Source organism: Microtus pennsylvanicus, chromosome 4, assembly GCF_037038515.1.
Source record: "Microtus pennsylvanicus isolate mMicPen1 chromosome 4, mMicPen1.hap1, whole genome shotgun sequence".
NCBI classification, from domain to species: domain Eukaryota; kingdom Metazoa; phylum Chordata; class Mammalia; order Rodentia; family Cricetidae; genus Microtus; species Microtus pennsylvanicus.
Window position 1 is genome coordinate 104,532,039 of NC_134582.1, and position 17,331 is coordinate 104,549,369.

The 17,331-nt window shown below is 44.5% G+C and overlaps 1 protein-coding gene across 1 annotated transcript in view; it reads left to right on the forward strand.

The window, feature by feature from the left end:
* Aldh5a1 (aldehyde dehydrogenase 5 family member A1) overlaps positions 1-17,331 on the forward strand; it is a 32,839-nt gene that overhangs the window by 11,985 nt on the left and 3,523 nt on the right. Inside the window, exons 2-9 of the mRNA XM_075970003.1 lie at positions 164-247; positions 1,833-2,003; positions 3,533-3,649; positions 8,930-9,073; positions 10,752-10,895; positions 13,091-13,249; positions 14,761-14,930; positions 16,153-16,211. Of these exons, the coding sequence (XP_075826118.1) occupies positions 164-247; positions 1,833-2,003; positions 3,533-3,649; positions 8,930-9,073; positions 10,752-10,895; positions 13,091-13,249; positions 14,761-14,930; positions 16,153-16,211 (1,048 nt within the window). The remainder of the gene's footprint in view (positions 1-163; positions 248-1,832; positions 2,004-3,532; positions 3,650-8,929; positions 9,074-10,751; positions 10,896-13,090; positions 13,250-14,760; positions 14,931-16,152; positions 16,212-17,331) is intronic.

Genomic DNA, 17,331 nt, shown 5'->3' on the forward strand with positions numbered 1-17,331 from the left:
AAGCTATTGAGACAGCCCGCAGCCTGGTGAAGCTGACACTCAGAGTGAGCCGTTCCACTGAATGTGAGACTCCACACATCGCTGGTGCTTTGGGAGGGACGGTTGTTGAGTCGTCTTTTTCCACTTCCCAGCTCATTGTTTCTCCGGCTCATTTCTTTTCCAGGAGAGGAGTTTGCTACTTCGTAAATGGTACGACTTAATGATGCAAAATAAGGACGACCTTGCCAAGATCATAACAGCTGAGAGTGTGAGTTCACCAGCTTGCTGCATGAGGCGGAGTCCTGGAGTGGTGAGGCCAGAGCTTGGGGAAGCGCCTGGCTTCCCGGACTGGTGTCCTGCCATGCGGTCCTTTGATGACAAAGGGACTGGGTCATCATGGTGCTCAGAAAACACATTTGCGGAAACAAAATTTATGTGCTCTAGTGTATTTGTTGCTAATTTTCAAAAAATAGATTTGGGGGCTGGAGAAATGGCTCAGCAATTGAGACCGTGAACTGCTCTTGCAGAAGTCCCAAGTTCAGTGCTCCAAGCTCGCATCACGCAGCCTATAATTCCAGCTCCAGGGGATCCATTGCCTCTGACCTCTATGGACACCTGCACTTGTGTGCACACACAGCCCACAGACACACACAATTAAAAATAACAACAATAAATATTTAGGAAATAGGTTTATTTAGAGCTATATGAACAATGATTTTTAATCACTCCAGTTTTTTATTTTTTAAGATTTATGCTATTATTAATTCATGTATATGTATATATGTACATATGTGAGTGCAGACAAGACTGGAATAGGGCTTTAAATATCCTAGAACTCGAGTTACAGATGGTTGTGAGCCACCATAAGGGTGCTAGGAATCAAACCCAGGTCACCTGGAAGAGTAGTAGCCAGTACACTTAGCCTCTGAGCCATTTTTTATATAATACTTTTTATTTATTGATAATTTCATACATGTATACAATATATTTGTATTCTATCAGTTTTCCTCTTCCCCAACTCCAACTTCCCTTTGACCCTTTCAGCATGTCCTCTCCCAATTCCATGTCCTCTTAATTTTACTTTTGGTAACTTTAGTCCAGCTAGTACTAGTCATGGGTGTGAGGCCATGCCCTGGGGTATGAGCAACCTACGAGTGGCCAGCCCTTCAGATAAACTACAGGAGGCTCTCCCTTCCGATAAAAATTACTCCCCCTCCCCCACCAGTCATCAACTACTTATATCTCCTCAGCTAGCACTAGGGGTGTTGGAATTTCGAGTGGCTTGATCTTGTGTTGTTAACTTCAGCTGCTGTGACCCAATTATTTTCTTCTTTTGCCCGTTTTTTATTTTCTCATTATTATTTATTTGTTTGTTTTTGATTTTTCGAGACAGGGTTTCTCTGTAGCTTTGGAGCCTGTCCTGGAACTAGACCAGGCTGGCCTCGAACTCACAGAGATCCGCCTGCCTCTGCCTCCCGAGTGCTGGGATTAAAGGCGTGCGCCACCACTGCCTGGCAAGTCTTTTCTCATTATTTTTAAGTTTGTAAATTGCACCATTAGTTTGTTCACAGAATAAGAGATTTCACACCACAATTTAGTGTTTGGGAAGCCTTAGACTATGCAGTGCTTTGTGTCCACCCCTACTGAGAGCATATGCTGATGGCTGTTCTTACGGCATCTTTTCAAGCCTAAGACTGCACCAATGGGAATCATTTCCCAGCAGCCTCTGAGCTTTGATACAGGAAACGTTTCCTCTTCTTGCATCTTTGAATAACAAAAACAAACAAAAAAAAGAGCTGTTCTTTTCTCTTTTTTAGAAGGCAATACACATGACCTTTTCTGGTTTGATTTAGGGAAAGCCGCTGAAAGAGGCCCAGGGAGAAATTCTGTATTCTGCCAGTTTCCTGGAATGGTTCTCAGAGGAAGCCCGTCGTGTTTACGGGGACATCATCTACACCTCTGCCAAGGATAAACGGGCGCTGGTCCTCAAGCAGCCCATTGGTGTGGCCGCAATCATCACTCCGGTATGTAGCAAGACCAGCACAATCCAGGGTGGGAGCCTGGGTAGAGCGGAGGGAAGCAGCATCCTCTTCCTGGTGAGCAGGTGTGGCCATCTGGCTAGCTTTGCCACCTGTCCGTGGTTTCCTGATTCCTTTCCTGGATGTAGAGCGTGTTTCCACATTCTCTGTGACAGTGCCGGATGTACTGGCCTAAATGGCCGTGCATGTTTCTGATGCCTTCAAAAGCAGGGTGACCTGCGGAGGCTTTTCTAACTTGGCATAGAGACTCCATCCTGGTATTGCCGAGCTCCTCTGAAAAGACCTTTGAAATTGTGTTATTTTTAATGGACTTCAAAGGGGACATTTTCTCTTTTTTATTTGTACCATTATTAAATACGTTTACCGTGTGATTATCATCAATAGCAAAACATTTGTGCTTCTGTGGGCAATCACAGGGGCAGGTTGTAGAGCTCCAAGAACTGTGAATTAAGCTGCTGCCTCTGCCCAGGTGGGTTTGCAGTACATGGCTGGGCACCAGCTTCCTCTCACCAGCCCTTCCTGGAGGGGCTTGGAGCCAACTTCTCTCCAGGGTTCGCCAGCTGGTGTCAAGGCTGCTGGCCTCTCCTGTTCAGAACAGTTTTAGATAGAGTTCTCCTTGCTTCCTGGACTGATGAAGCCTTCCTTGAAGTTCACGATTGCTGGTCAGGTGATCATATTGCTGCCTCAGTTTCCCCAAATCTGCAAATGGGAATAATAATAACAATGAGCTCATTGAGGTATCAGAAGGATTTAGGTCACTGGCATTTCAAAGGACTTACAGCAATACCTGAGACAGAATATACGCTACCTGAGAGTTTATTAAAATAAGGTTCTGCAGAGCTGGAGAGATGGCTCAGCGGTTAGGAGCACTGGCTTCTCTTCCAGAGGATATGTTTCCTTCCCAGTGCCCATACCAGATAGCTCACAACTACCTGTAATTCCAGCTCCAGGGGATCCTGTGCCTTTTTCTGGCTTCCTTAGGCATGTACAGACATATAACATACATATACATGCATACACATAAATAAGTGAAATTATTAAAGGTCTGTAGATATCTATTTCCTATAAATATGTGTGTGAAAGGAAGTCACCAGCCATTTTCAAAGTCACATCATGAATACTTAAAGAGCCTCAAACCAAATCTAACTCAGCTCCTCTGTTTATAAATAAAGTTTTATTAGTGCACATGGGGTCCATTTCTGAGCCAATCTTTATGAGCAACTGCAGAGATGCAAAGTTGTGACAGAAACTCTACATCCTACAAAATGTGGCCCCCAGAGAACACATTGGTCTAGATTTGTACTGTATCAAACTCCCAGACTGTGCCCTGCTTCTGTGAACTTTGACCTCTCTGAGTCCCTCCAACTGTCCAGGGTCAGGTGTTCTGAGAGCTCGCCCGCCCGCACAGCAGCAAACAGGTTTGCCAGTCAGTTATGCAGTGGAGTCATGGCTGCCCCTGGCGAGCCTCCTATTGAATCCTGGAGCAGTCTCACATCCTCCCTTTGTTCTTCCAGTGGAATTTTCCTAGTGCCATGATCACCCGGAAAGTGGGGGCCGCCCTGGCAGCTGGCTGCACTGTGGTGGTGAAACCTGCCGAAGACACGCCCTACTCTGCCCTGGCCTTGGCGCAGGTGAGTTTCCCTCCGTGCAGCACCAACCGAGGCTCAGGTGCATGCTTCTCAGGGATAGGAGGGAACCTTTTTGGCATTTCCTCCTCTGCCCGTGTCTCCTGCTGCGCACAGAGCATCTGTCTGGGTTCACCAGCAGCTGCTCCACAGCTCACACTGCTTTCTTTAGTAGAAAAGGGGAAAGGAGGGGAGATTGTCAGCTTCTTGTCTCGATACCCTAAAGGTGATGTTGATACATCATCATTTTCATTGCACTTCAAATGTGTTTCTCACATTTAGGAGCTTTCTTGTACTTTTCAAATTTTTTTTTATTTTATTTTATTTATTTATTTTGGGGGGATTTTTTTTTTTGACGCAGGGTTTTTGGAACTTACTCTGTAGAGCAGGCTAGCCTTGAACTCAGAGATTCACCTGCCTCTGCTGGATGAAAGGCATGTACCACCACCATCACTCAACTTTCTCTCTCTCCCTCCCTCCCTCTCTCTATGTGTGTGTGTACATATATATGTATGTATATATATATATATTTATATATATGTGTGTGTGTATATATATATCTCTTTAAAATATTCTTTGGTTTTTTACTGTTTTTAAAATCTTTTTATGTGTATGTTTGTGTTCTGTGTGAGTGTATGCCATGTTCACGCAGTGCCTGCAGAGGCCAGAAGAGGGTGTTGGCATCCCTGGAGCTGGAGCTACAGGTGCTTGCGAGCCCCCTGATGTGGATGCTAAAAACCTAGATCCTCAGGGGAAGCAGCCGGTGCTCTGAGCCATCTCTCCAGCGCCAAGCTTCCTTATTCATTACTCCTGGTCCTAGTTCAGCCTATATTAAGTAGAATCTTTATTTTTCTGCTTAAGCCTCTCAGGTGGCTTCACATGTCACTTGGAGTGAAATACAGATTGGCTGCAGGGGTCTCTGCCACCTTCCAAACTTGGCTTCCCTTGAGCGCCCCTCGTTCTTCTGTTTAAGTCCCCCTGGCTCCGGCTACTCCTCATGTCCTGCCAGCCTCACCCTCAACTGAGTTATCAAACAAACATTTTCTTCCGGAACACTCTTCCCCAGATGTTCCCATGACATTATGCACTATTACTGTGTATACATACATGATGAGGGACAGACACACATGCTACGGCACTCATGTGGAGGTCAGAGGACAGCTCTGTGGGGTCCATCCTCTCCTTCCACCTTTACGTGGGCTCCGACCTAGGTCTGCAGGCTTCACAGCAGCACTTTACCCTCTGAGCACCACGCCAGCCCACTTCATGTCCTTGTGCTCCACACTTAGAGAAATGGGGAAAGAATCTAGCATGTACTCAGCCTCCCCTGCTGTTACTGAAGAAGTGAAGGGACATGTCACCCGAAAGGGATCCCCTTAGCATATCAGGTACTTTGAGATGCAGAAAATGTTCTTTCACGAAGAGCCACCCTGCCTGACTTTTGTACATGTAACAAGCCAGGAAGGTGCTGTTTGGAAGGAGCGCTTCACCCTGGGAAACCTCAGGGTCGCAGGAGACAAGAGCTTGAGACTGTAGCGAGCCAGAGTAATCAGACAGTGAAATAACTGTATGAGTTTCTGTGGCCCTCCAGCCCCCAGTTGTCTCTCTAAAGCACTCTGTCCTACCCAGAGATCCACATGTCCTGCATTCCCTCACACATCTACTGTTCTTTGTCTGAAGAGCACGCACATACCCCACTGCCCTAACATTTTTCAGAAGTTACTGGCTTCTGACAGTTGCTGTACGCATATAAATTTGCTATAACTCCTATGCTTTTCTTTTGTCAGCCAACTTTTGTATTTACTAGGATTCTACATCCAGCCAAAGAATTCACATAAGAACTAGATTTCACTGGTCTGGTGGTACGAGCCTCGTATGCCAGCTATTCAGAAGGCTGGGGCAGGAGATGCCAAAGGTTAGGGCTAGCCTGGGCAACTTAGAGAGATACTGTGGTTATTTGGATGGAAGGATCCCCAACAGGTTCATGTGTTTGAATGTATGGTCCCAAACTGATGGAGCTACTTTAGAAGGTTGTGGGGACTTTAGGAAGGAGGCTCCCAATGGAGGAAATGTGTCGCTGGGCGTGGTCCTCAAGGTTTTTTAGCCTGGCCCCACTTCCTGTCTGCTGTTCTGCTTCTGTGGACACAGTGTTACCGGCGCTTTTGCACCCATGCCCTTCCTGCCGTGATGGTCTGCATCTCATCTTCAACCATAGCCAAGATAAACCTACCCCCCTCAAACCACTTCTTGTTGGGAAAAGCAATTAGTGATAGTGATGGCCAAATCTCGAAATAAAATGTGAAGCTGGAGATATAGCTCAGTGGTAGAGTGCTTGCTTAGCAAGCATGAGGCCATGGGTTCAATTCCCGGTACCACAGGAACGCGCTTGCTCTGCCTTCTCCTTCTCCCTCCTTCTTCAGACTTAGTTCTGCTGGGGCGGTGCTTTGCACAGCACTAGTACTCGGATGACGCCTCTCTGCTTGTTTTGTTCTTGAGCCTTTGGGTTAGCCAGCTTTCTGTCATTATGATGAAATGCCTGAGGCAACTGCTTATGAAGAGGAAAGGCCTGTTTCATTGCTAGGTTTTGGAAGCTCCAGTTGATGATCCCTGCTCCTTTGTGCCTATGATAAGGCGGCACATCACGGTAGCAGCAGTGTGGCCAGGCAGACTGTCCCACCTCCCAGCCAGGAAGAGAGATAAAGTGGAAAGGTTTGGTTCCACCTGTGGTGGTGTCTGCGCTACTTTTCTCATTGCTGTAACCAAATGTCTTACAAAAGATTGGAAAGAGGCTGGGGGCCAGCCTCGACAAAATACCTTTCTTCTAGAGTGGAGGCGTGGGAATTTAGAAATATAGTAAAGAATGCAAAGACGCGAACAAAAATAATAAAATGCAGAAACACATAGTATAGTATTGGAAGGGAATTTCAGTGAGTACTGAAAATTCATCAGTGTTTTAATTTCCAACAGCTTACTATACCCCTGAATTCATAAGGTAGAGTAGAACAAAAGACTGCATCAACATACAAATTGGAAGTCACGGGTACATTCGGTGCTCAGCCCTAGACCAAACACTCTGTAGGCAAACCACTCTCTGGGTGGAATCCCAAGTTATTTCCCATAGAGGGAACTGGATCCTTAGACTTTTGTTTTAGGTAGGAACCAACTACTTCCCTATTTCAGGAGCCCCAGGTCTGGCAACTAGCCACACTTGTTTACAATAGCCTTGAGAGAGCAGAACTCAAATTCACAACTAGGTGGGACCTTTGTTTGAGTTAGAAGCACAATAATCTCAAACTAAAAACAAGTCCCGAAATTCTCTGACCTTGGCCTCTTTGGGCATCCTTAGGGGATGCAGTCCTTGGCGGCCCAGAAGTCACGTCTGCAGGACCATGGGTGGCTGAAGTGTGTCTGCCGTCGTGAGACGAGGTGGGACAGATGCTGGTGCTCAGCTGCCTGCCTCCTTTTCCTCTTTCTGTTCAGTCTGGGGGCCCAGCTCACAGCCAGGGTGTGTCTTCTCTCCGAGGTTATCCTGTCTGCAGTCACATCAAAAATGGAGGTCCGTCATCACAGGGAGCAAACCTCCAGTGGCCTAAAGACCAGTAACTAAGCCACCACACCTGAACTCCCTCCGCTCAGGAGGCTGAGGCAGAAGGGTCCATGTCAGCCTGCACACCTAGGAAGATTCTATCTCAATAAACAAAAACAAGCAGAAACAGATGTGGGCCTCCCTCTAGACCTCAACTCCCATTAGAACCCCTGACAGAAAGCAGAAAAAGCAAGGTTCATGCATTACATTTATCATGTTCTTTCTCTTGTTCTTGTAGCTTGGCCATCATTTCTGAACTTCCTTTTTTACTCTCAATTTTGTATTGCATCCTCTCACCACGTCTCTAATTGTCCTGACTGATTCAGGATGCATCTGTTTCTCAGGGTGGCCTGCCTGTGCTCCGGTCCCTTGAGCACCTGTGGGATTCCTTAGGGTCTATCCAGGACTATTCTTCAGTCTCCCTCCTCACACAGGTCTTACCCTTAAAGGTGGCACCTCCACCCACTTGTAATCTGTGCTTGCTACCTCATTGCCAGTTGGTTTTATTTTTGTTTGTTTAAATTTTTTGATTTAACATGCAAAGATATTGGCCTCATGGGTATTGTTTTTATGAGACTAGTAAGGTTAAAAACCTGGGAAGCTACTCCAGTAATCTGAGCACTGGTGAGGGTGAGGCAGGAGGATGACCACCGGCTTGAGGTCAATGAGGGCTACAAATAGAGATTCTGAGTCAGAGGTACAGCAGATTCAGGACATACTCCATCCAGGGTCCTGCCTCGGAAAGGCCCAGGTTCCCAGGTCAGGTGGTTGGAGGGGGTCGCTTCACCCACACCCACCCCCTGCCCTCATCTCTGCTGAGTTCCTCTTGTCTATGCCCCACAAGGAACTAGCAAGTCTACCCTGAAGTCTACAGTCAGTCAGAGTTCCTTGAGCTTAGTCTCAGAAACTTCATAAAAAGCCCAGGTCTGTTGGTGGACTGAACAGGAGGTGGCGCTAAAACTCTTACCTAAAATGCCGTATTTAGGGATACCTAATCGAGATACTTGGTTTATACGTGTGTATCCAGGGGGTTAGGAGTGTAGAGTTAGCTTAGTGTAGAGTCGTGCTTAGTAGGATGAGACTGCGGGTTTATTCCTTAGTACATGTATGTGTATGTATACATATATACAAGTCATTCATATACATTCGTGTATATGTGGAGCTGAAATGTTTTATTGGTGCTGATATTAATATATATTAATTTTATTACATTTATTTGTCTCTCTCTCTCTGTGGTGTGTGTGTGTGTATGTGTGCACCCAAGTATGTGTGGAAGTCTATATCCAAATAAGAAAAGGCACTGGATACCCTAGAGCTGGAGAATGATAAGTTGTGGGTGGTTGGAACTAAACTCAGGTTCTCTGAAAGAGCTGTACATGTTATAATCACTGAGCTGTCTATCTGGTCCATAATATATATTTGGGGGAGCATAGGGTCTCCTATAGCCCAGGCTGGCCTTGAACTCACTATGTAACTGAGAATGACTTTGAGTTTGTGATCCTCTTGCCTCTACCTCCCAAGAGCAGGGGTTATAGACATGCACCACCATGTCTGGTTCTCCTCAGTATGTTTTTATTCTATTCAAAGGCAAGCTTATATTTTACAATGTGTTCTGGACTAACCATGTTTATTTCTGATTCTGTTTGTTTTGCTTTCCAGTTCAATCCATGTTATAGTGTGTTTGCTATTTCTCTTTAAAGCTTGCAAACCAGGCAGGAATTCCTCCAGGTGTCTATAATGTCCTTCCCTGCTCTAGAACCAAGGCCAAGGAAGTGGGAGAGGCGCTATGTACCGATCCGCTAGTGTCCAAAATTTCCTTTACTGGCTCAACAGCAACAGGAAAGGTATGTGATGTCAGAGTCAGACAAGTGTTGTAATGCTTTCTATGTACAGAGTATGAAATTACTATTTTATGTTTTGGTTTTGTTTTAATTGAAACAAGGTCTACATAGCCCTGGCTGCCCAGGTACTTGCTATGAAGACCATACTGGCCTTGAACTCACAGAAACCCACTTGTCTCTGTCTCCCAAGGGCTGGTACTACAGGAATGTACCACCACACCTGAACTGTCATATAAGTTTTGAATTGGTATTAGGGTTCAAAACTCAAGACAGTGTTGGTGTTGTTACCTTTGGCAGTGTCCCAGCTCATAGCATTACTGACTCCTTCCTCGCCGTCAGTAAATAATTGCTTTTAGTTTCCTACTACCGTCCTGGTGGAGTCTTTTTTAATTGAACCTAATGAAATAAGAGTCTGTATTCTCCAGAATACATTTTACTCATGTTTGGAACTCTCAAAGAATATATATATATATATATATATATATATATATATATATATATATATATCATTATAAATTATAAAGAAATATATTCTCATGTCTCCCCTTTCTTATATAAAATGATATATTAAGCAAGGTGACCTTGCACACACCTTAAATTTTTTATTATTGGGGTAATTTTGTAAAACAAATTAACCAATTTGTTTTACAATTTTTTTTAAGCAATTTGTTTTGGTTTTGTTTTTTTTGTTTTTTTGGGTTTGTTTTTTGTTTTTTTGGTTTTTTTGGTTTTTCGAGACAGGGTTTCTCTGTGGCTTTGGAGCCTGTCCTGAAACTAGCTCTATAGACCAGGCTGGTCTAGAACTCACAGAGATCCGCCTGCCTCTGCCTCCCGAGTGCTGGGATTAAAGGCATGCGCCACCATCGCCTGGCCTCTTGTTTTGTTTTGTTTTGTTTATGTTTTATGATATATTATATAATATTATATATCATAGATAAAATATTGTATCAAGTAAGTAATTGCCAGAAAGTGACAATTATATGTTATACAACACAAAATATATTCATAGTATTTGATGTATGAATTTTTATATATATGTAGTTCTGTACAGCATTATACAAATACTTAGTACAATTAATCCTACAAGGGAATGACAGATATGTTATTTAAAATAGCTCTACCTCAGATATGATAAAGTTTTTAGATTTTAAATAGAAGGCTATTCATTTTAGTTAACCTCCAGGCCCAGCATCCTTGTTTTTGTTTTGTTTTTAAAAAGGTTTAGCAGCCTTAGTTAGTTTTCTGTTGTTACAAAATACATGAGAAAGATAACTTAAAGGAGGAGGGGATGATTTGTGGGATGTTTTGGAGGTTTCAGGCCATGGTCAGTTGGCTCCGCTGCTCTTAGCCCTACAATGAGGCAGAAGCATCATGGCAGGAGGTATTGATGGAGAAGAGCTACTCACCTTATGGTGACCAGGATGCAAAGAGAGAAGAAAGGTCCAGGACCAGATACAGCCTCCAAACACATTTGCCCATGACCTCCTTCCTGAGCTAGACCCCAGCCCCCAGGAATAGCACACACAGCTATGAACTCCTCCTGTCTAATCAGCTATCAATAGGACCATCAGCTGGTGATCAAGTTTTAGACAGCAGGGAGAAAGGTACTTTCTAGGCAAACAGTCACACCCTGTAAGTTGATCTGGATGCTCACAGTGTTCTCCCGCTGCACCCCATGCAGGTCCTGCTGCACCATGCGGCAAATTCTGTGAAACGTGTCTCCATGGAGCTGGGCGGCCTCGCCCCATTCATTGTCTTCGACAGTGCCAATGTGGACCAGGCTGTCGCGGGAGCCATGGCATCTAAGTTTAGGAATGCTGGCCAGGTGAGTCATGCAGAATGTTCCAGGGCTAGAATTAGGGTGTGTGTTTTACCAAGACCCTAGCACCACCATGGCCTTGCCTCTCTCCCGGGTTCCTTTGTTAGTTCATGCACTCATTCTGTGAGCAAACATTTAACGAGTAGTTTCTCTCAGGTACTAGTTAGGCTTCTATTGTCCAAAGAGATTTAAGAGATAGTCTGTTGCTTCAGAGAGTTTCGAGAATTGCATATTTATGTACGTGTGTGATGTATGTGTATGAATACACATGTGTGTAGGCCCATGACCATTCTGAGCATGTGCAGAAGCCAGAGGAGGATGCCTGGTACCCTACTTAGTTGTCTTGAGGGAATTGGGGAGCTTACACTTTCCTAGGAAATCCTAGATGTCAGATTTGACAGGCACCTTCAAGACTTCTGGTATAAACCTAGGAGCTGAAAGCAAAACGAATGAGTGACTTGGATCATCCTCAGAGTCCCAGAGGTGGGAGCCAAGGGTCCCATTTCCATGATGTTGCTCTAGCCACTGCCAGAAGCTGGCTGCTTAAGACATACTCTTAGACAGCCAACCATACTCTTAAACCAGAGTACAACCAACAAGTCGAAGATCACTGGCTTTTATTTTTTGAACAGACAGGAACTCCCTGTGTAGCCCAGTCTCACACTGAGCTTGCTCTGCAGCACAGGGCATTTGGGGAACTCAACCCTCCTGGAATTAAAAGGCTTGTGCTGCTATGTCCAGCCCAGTGAGCTGTTTAAATGCTTTCCTGAGGTAGTCTCAAAGGGTTATGTGTGAAAAGGGAGGTTAGTGGTGCAAACTATTCTGTATAGCTTTTCTTCCTTTGGGAATTCATTTTCCCTTTTCACATAACCTAAATAGTTTTTGTTGTTGTTTATTTTACAGAATTAGAAATTTTTTAAAGTAAACACAAAATGTCAGCAGAGTTTTACTACAAAGCAATGGTGTAAACTGTGCTAAACCAATAAAAATGCAAATAATACAGTTATACGTGTACTTATTTCTTCTAGGAAAACACAATAAGGAAAAACCAATTTATCAATGATAAATACATTTTCTATAGTATAGTTATGTTTTATCATTTTAAAATATGAAGTCTACTTGAACAAATAATAAGCCAGTCTCAATAATTTAACCCAACATAGAAGATAGCCTTTAAAAAAGAGAGATTTTATTTTTTATTCACAAATATTCAGCCAATAAACTTTCTAAAGTTGCAAATTTATGAGCTTCCAAAAAAGATTAATATTTTGTTTTATAAGTGTAAATGTTTACTTGCATGCACGTATGTACACTATGTGTGTGCCCAGTGTCCCAGAGGCCAGAAGAGGATATCTGAGCCCTAGAACTGTTGTGAGCTTCCATGTGGGTGCCAGGAACTGAACCTGGGTCCTATCGAATACTCCTAACCTCTGAAATCACCTTTCCGGGTTCAGTTTTTTTGTTTGTTTGTTTGTCTCTTTTGGTTTTTTTTTTGTTTGTTTGTTTGTTTTTTTTTTTTTGGTATTTTGGAATAGAACCCATGGCCTACGTATACCGGACAAGCAATCTACCACAAAAATTTATCCCCAGTCTTTTTTTATTATGATTATTTTTAATTATGTGTATAAATGTGTGTCCACGTGTGACCAGAAGAGGGCATCAGATCCTGTAGCCTGTGAATTACAGGCAGGTGAATCGGCCAGCATGGGCGCTGGGAGGTCCTCCTACAAGAGCAGTAATAACTGCGGAGCCATCTCCCCGCCCCAAAAGAAAGGCTTCGTATCAATGTTTGAAATCACAGTTTCAGCAGAACACTTGGAAGGATTGAGCTGGAGGGTATGTGTTATTGTTTGACCCCATTCCTTCTAGCCTGTGCTCGCCGCTGCTGCATCCCTGTCCATCAGGAACGTTACGACCTTCATCCTTTGACCCCATCTGCTCTCTGAGAGTGTAGTGAAAGGCTCGTTTTCTGGTTACCTGGGTTTTGTTCACACAGCTGTTTATTCTCGCTGATATGTTTAGCTCTAGATGGTGGTAGCTATGGGAAGACCTGGACAGGTATGTTCACTAGGTGCATGTATTCTCCACCTGAGGACAACGTAGAAGACAAGACTCATGAGAACCATTTGGGAAGGGTTATCTTACGTTTCTTGGATCAGTCGATTCTGAAAAACTGTGGGTTTGTTTTCTCTTCTGTCTAGACTTGTGTTTGCGCAAACAGATTCTTGGTACAACGGGGCATCTACGATTCCTTTGTGAAGAAGTTTGCAGAAGCCATGCAGGAAAGCCTGCGTGTGGGTAACGGATTTGAGGAAGGAATAACTCAGGGCCCATTAATTAATGAGAAAGCCGTAGAAAAGGTGAGTTGGTCTTACTACCTGATTTTTTTGTGATGTCAATATCAAAAGATGTCAGTATCAAAAGTTAAATAAAGGTGTTTTCATAAGGTCCCTGGCAAGGCTGTTTTGAAAATAATGGGAAAAATAAAAAAGATTAAAAAAAATTTTTTTACCACTACCAATGTGTAGGATTGGATGGTGGTGTCTGGACATGCACTTCCCACCTCTACCTGACATCAAACCCATTAGGTCTTCTGCCCTCCCTAAGTTTTCTGTCATAGAAAGTTTTTCCCCTGATGTCCTTCCAGAAGAATTCTAACGAAGGCACCCAGAAAAGGCACATAGAGTCCCGGGCGTCCCGCTAAGTGATGACAAAGGGAAGTCACTTTTAGGAAGGAATTGTTTGTTGAACATCACAGTTTGGGTGACCGGCAGGGTGAGGTTTCTCTTTGTTACACTAGAGTTAGTTTGGCTTTAGCTTCATTCTTATTACGTTTATTGACTCTGTGTGTCTGAGCGTGAGTATGGGGGAGCAGGGCACATGGATGCCACAGCACAGCTGTAGATGTCAAAGGACAAATTGCTGGAGTCCTTCTCTCTTCTACCGTGTGGGTCTCAGGGACAGAACTAGGGTTCTCGGGATCAGCAGGGAGCACAATTACCTGTCGAGCCACCTTACCAGCCCTGGTTTTAGCTATTTTAGTTTGCTTAAGTTATCATTAAAATTAATTCATTAATTCATACTGGTGTTTTCGTACATATATTTCATTATACTTCATTCTTACCTCCTCCCTGGCTCCCCTCCTCCCAGCTCCCTCCTTATTCATTTCTTTCCCCCAAGTAGTCCCCACTCTGCTTTTATATCGCATATGTCCCATGTTTTCTTCTCTCTCTTTTTTTTTTTTATCTTTCTAAGAGCCAGAAAGTGAAGGAGCCAGAGGGGTGGCTTAGAGGTCAAGAGCTCTCACCACTTTTGCGAGCTCACAGGCAGTTGTAAACTACTCAAAATAGGTGCAAGGAACCAAACTAGAGCCTTCTGAAAGAACAGCAAGTGCTCTTAACCACTGAGCTATCTCTACAGATTCTCGCTAATGTCTTTTGATTGTGGGCTTTCTCTTAGGTGTGATATGATCGTGAGTTGCTCTGTTCATCCTTGCCTTTGGAGCGATAGGCTGTACCATATCTAGCCTGTACACACAGCGTATAGACTAGGTATGCAGTGTGCTAGGCCATCTGGGTTTGTATCAAAACACTGTATGATGTTTGTTCAATAGTGAAATTAGCTAAGGGCACATTTCTGAGACAGAACATCTGTCATAGGTAAGCAATGCCTTTGTATTGGCAATGTATCTAAACATCCCTTCAACCCAGATAAAAGTGGACAAGTGAACCTAAGGAAGTACAACTAGCCCAGCTTGCAGCAAAGGCAAAGCTAATATGTATATAGTTTTTGCTGTTTAAGATTTGAGGAGATTGTACAGTTTAGAAAATGTCCTCATGCCGCCTTACCGAGTGCCCCTCTCGTCTCACAGGTAGAGAAGCATGTGAAAGACGCGGTTGGCAAAGGGGCCACCGTTGTTACAGGCGGGAAGCGACACCAAAGCGGGGGAAATTTCTTCGAGCCCACCTTGCTCAGCAATGTCACCAGGGACATGCTCTGCATCACTGAAGAGACCTTTGGGCCGCTGGCGCCGGTTCTCAAGTACGGTCCTTCATAGTGGAAGGGAGGAGGAGACTGGAAAGGGGGAGCCGCTACTGCCATTTGAAGGGTGGGATGGGAGGACTGAGCCACGCAGTCGGAGCTGCGCTGTATCAGTTGAGTTTATAACATTTTGGATTTGATTTTTGTGGTTGTGGGTCAGCCCTAGGTGCTGTTTCTTGGGAGCTTATATATTTAGTTAGGGTCCCTCACAGGAACCTGGGGCTCCCCAGTTAGAGCAGACTGGTTAGCTAGCAATTCCGGGGATCCTTCTGTGTCTGTCTCCCCAAACCTGGGATTATAAGCACTGGCCACCACAACTGGGTTTTCACATTGGTTTGGGGGTCAAACTCAGCACTTCACCAACAAAGCCAGATACCTCCCAAGTCTTTAGTCCCAGTTTAGGTGTTTGAGTTTTGTCTTTGTAACCCAGCTTGCCTTAGGCTCTCAACCTTTTTGCCTTAGCCTCCTGAGTGTTGAGATAATAGGCGTACACCATACCCAATTTCAAGCACAAAATTCATCAGACTCCTTCATTTAGTTTCTTGCTACCTCTAAATGTACTTTTTCCCCTGATGGAGCGTACCTTCCAGGTTCTATCATAGCAGTCTGTGGGAAATGAACTCTGAGCTCGTGTGATCTTTTATCCCACCTTACCAAGTAAATAAGAGTTTCCCTGGATAATTCTCAGGTCATTGCTCTGAAAATACTTCTCTATCTATTTGGATCCAGGGCCTGGAAGGGCTCAGAAGAGAGCATCTCTGGGACTGGAGTTACTAGTTGTGAGCCACCATGTGGGTACTGGGAATCAAACCCAGGTCCTCTGCGAGAGTAACAAGTACACTTACGAGCCAGCACTCCAGCACCCAGTAGTCTTTCATATTTGTGTGTGTGTGTGTGTGTGTGTGTGTGTGTGTGTGTGTACACTACTACCCAGTAGTCCTTAGTCCTTTTCTTAAAAGATTTTAACAGTGCCTCTACCAAGTTGGTCTGTCTTTCCCATTCTCTTAGTAAAAAATGGGCCATGTTGACTAACCGTGCCTTTGAGGAGACTAAGTTGCCCAGTCTGCATTTGAACTCCATTCACGCAATCTCCCCCTTGGATCACTTTGCAGCTCTGATCTCCTTCTCGTCGTTATTTAGGAAATGAATGCGAGAAAATAATGCTGGCTGTCTTCATTCTCCACCTTGCAGTCTTGCTTATGACCTACCTTAACTCTGGCAGGTTTGACAAAGAAGAAGAGGCCGTTGCCATCGCAAATGCAGCTGATGTTGGATTAGCAGGTGGGTGTCTGTCTCCAGCCACCACAGTAAATGCCAGGTTCTGCCTTTTAAGCATTACTCTCGAGTTTGTGTGTGTTTTCTTCTGTCGTTGAGACAAGGCCTCGCTATGTAACCCTGGGTTGCCTGGACTTTATATAGACCAGATTGACTTTGAACTTCAGAAATCTACCTGCTTCTGTCTCAGAGTGCTGGGGTTAAAGGCATTCACCACCTTGCCTAGCAAACTTACACAATGTGTATGCTTTATTTCTTTACAAGTGGCAAGTGTGGCCATGTGCCAACACGTTTCTTTCTCCTGTGTCTCATGACACACATGTAGAGTGTTCTGGCTAGAGCTGAGAGTGGGAGACAATGGGGAGGGTGCAGCTTATTCTTGGTGGAGTCTCATGTAGTTAGTTTCCCAGAGGCATAACGAATGCTCAGTGCTTTTTCTCACATTTGCCTGGCCTTGGTATTCTGAAGAAACCTAATCAGCAGTATCTAGAGATGAGAAGTTGTGTGTGTGTGTGTGTGTGTGTGTGTGATCACTAGGTCGCTGTTGTGTTAGCAGTTTGGAGATGATACTGAGAAACTATACATGTTGGCTCTGGGTACAAATACAGAACTGTGGGGTACAGAGCTATAATATATAATCTTCTGGCCTTTTGGCTAAAATCAAGTATAGAGACACAAATAAGACACAGCTGTAGCCCTCTAGAGACTCTCGTGGGTATAATGCAAGCTGTTTAGAAGGAGAGGAGGACAAGCGTGCTAGGGAGCTGAATATGTGCAGGAAGTTCTGCCTTGCCTTGGGTCCTAAGTGATAAGTAAGATGCTGACTTTGCAGAGATTAAGGAGGTTGAGGCGGAGGAGCCCAAGCAAGTTCAGGTGCAGCCTGGTAATAAGTGAGATGTCCCTGAACTAGATGGATGAGTTTGGAGACAGAGTTGGGAGTAGGCTGCTGACTGAAGCCACTCTAGGGGGCAGGGTTGACTGTCCACTAAGAAACGTGTCTCTTTTATAGACAGCTAGGACTGATCTCAAGGTCTGAACAGACATGTTGTCCAGATACCTAGAGGAGGATGGATTGAAGGGCAGGAACCAAGAGCACAGACGTTCCTGGTTACAAAGTCCTGGTGGG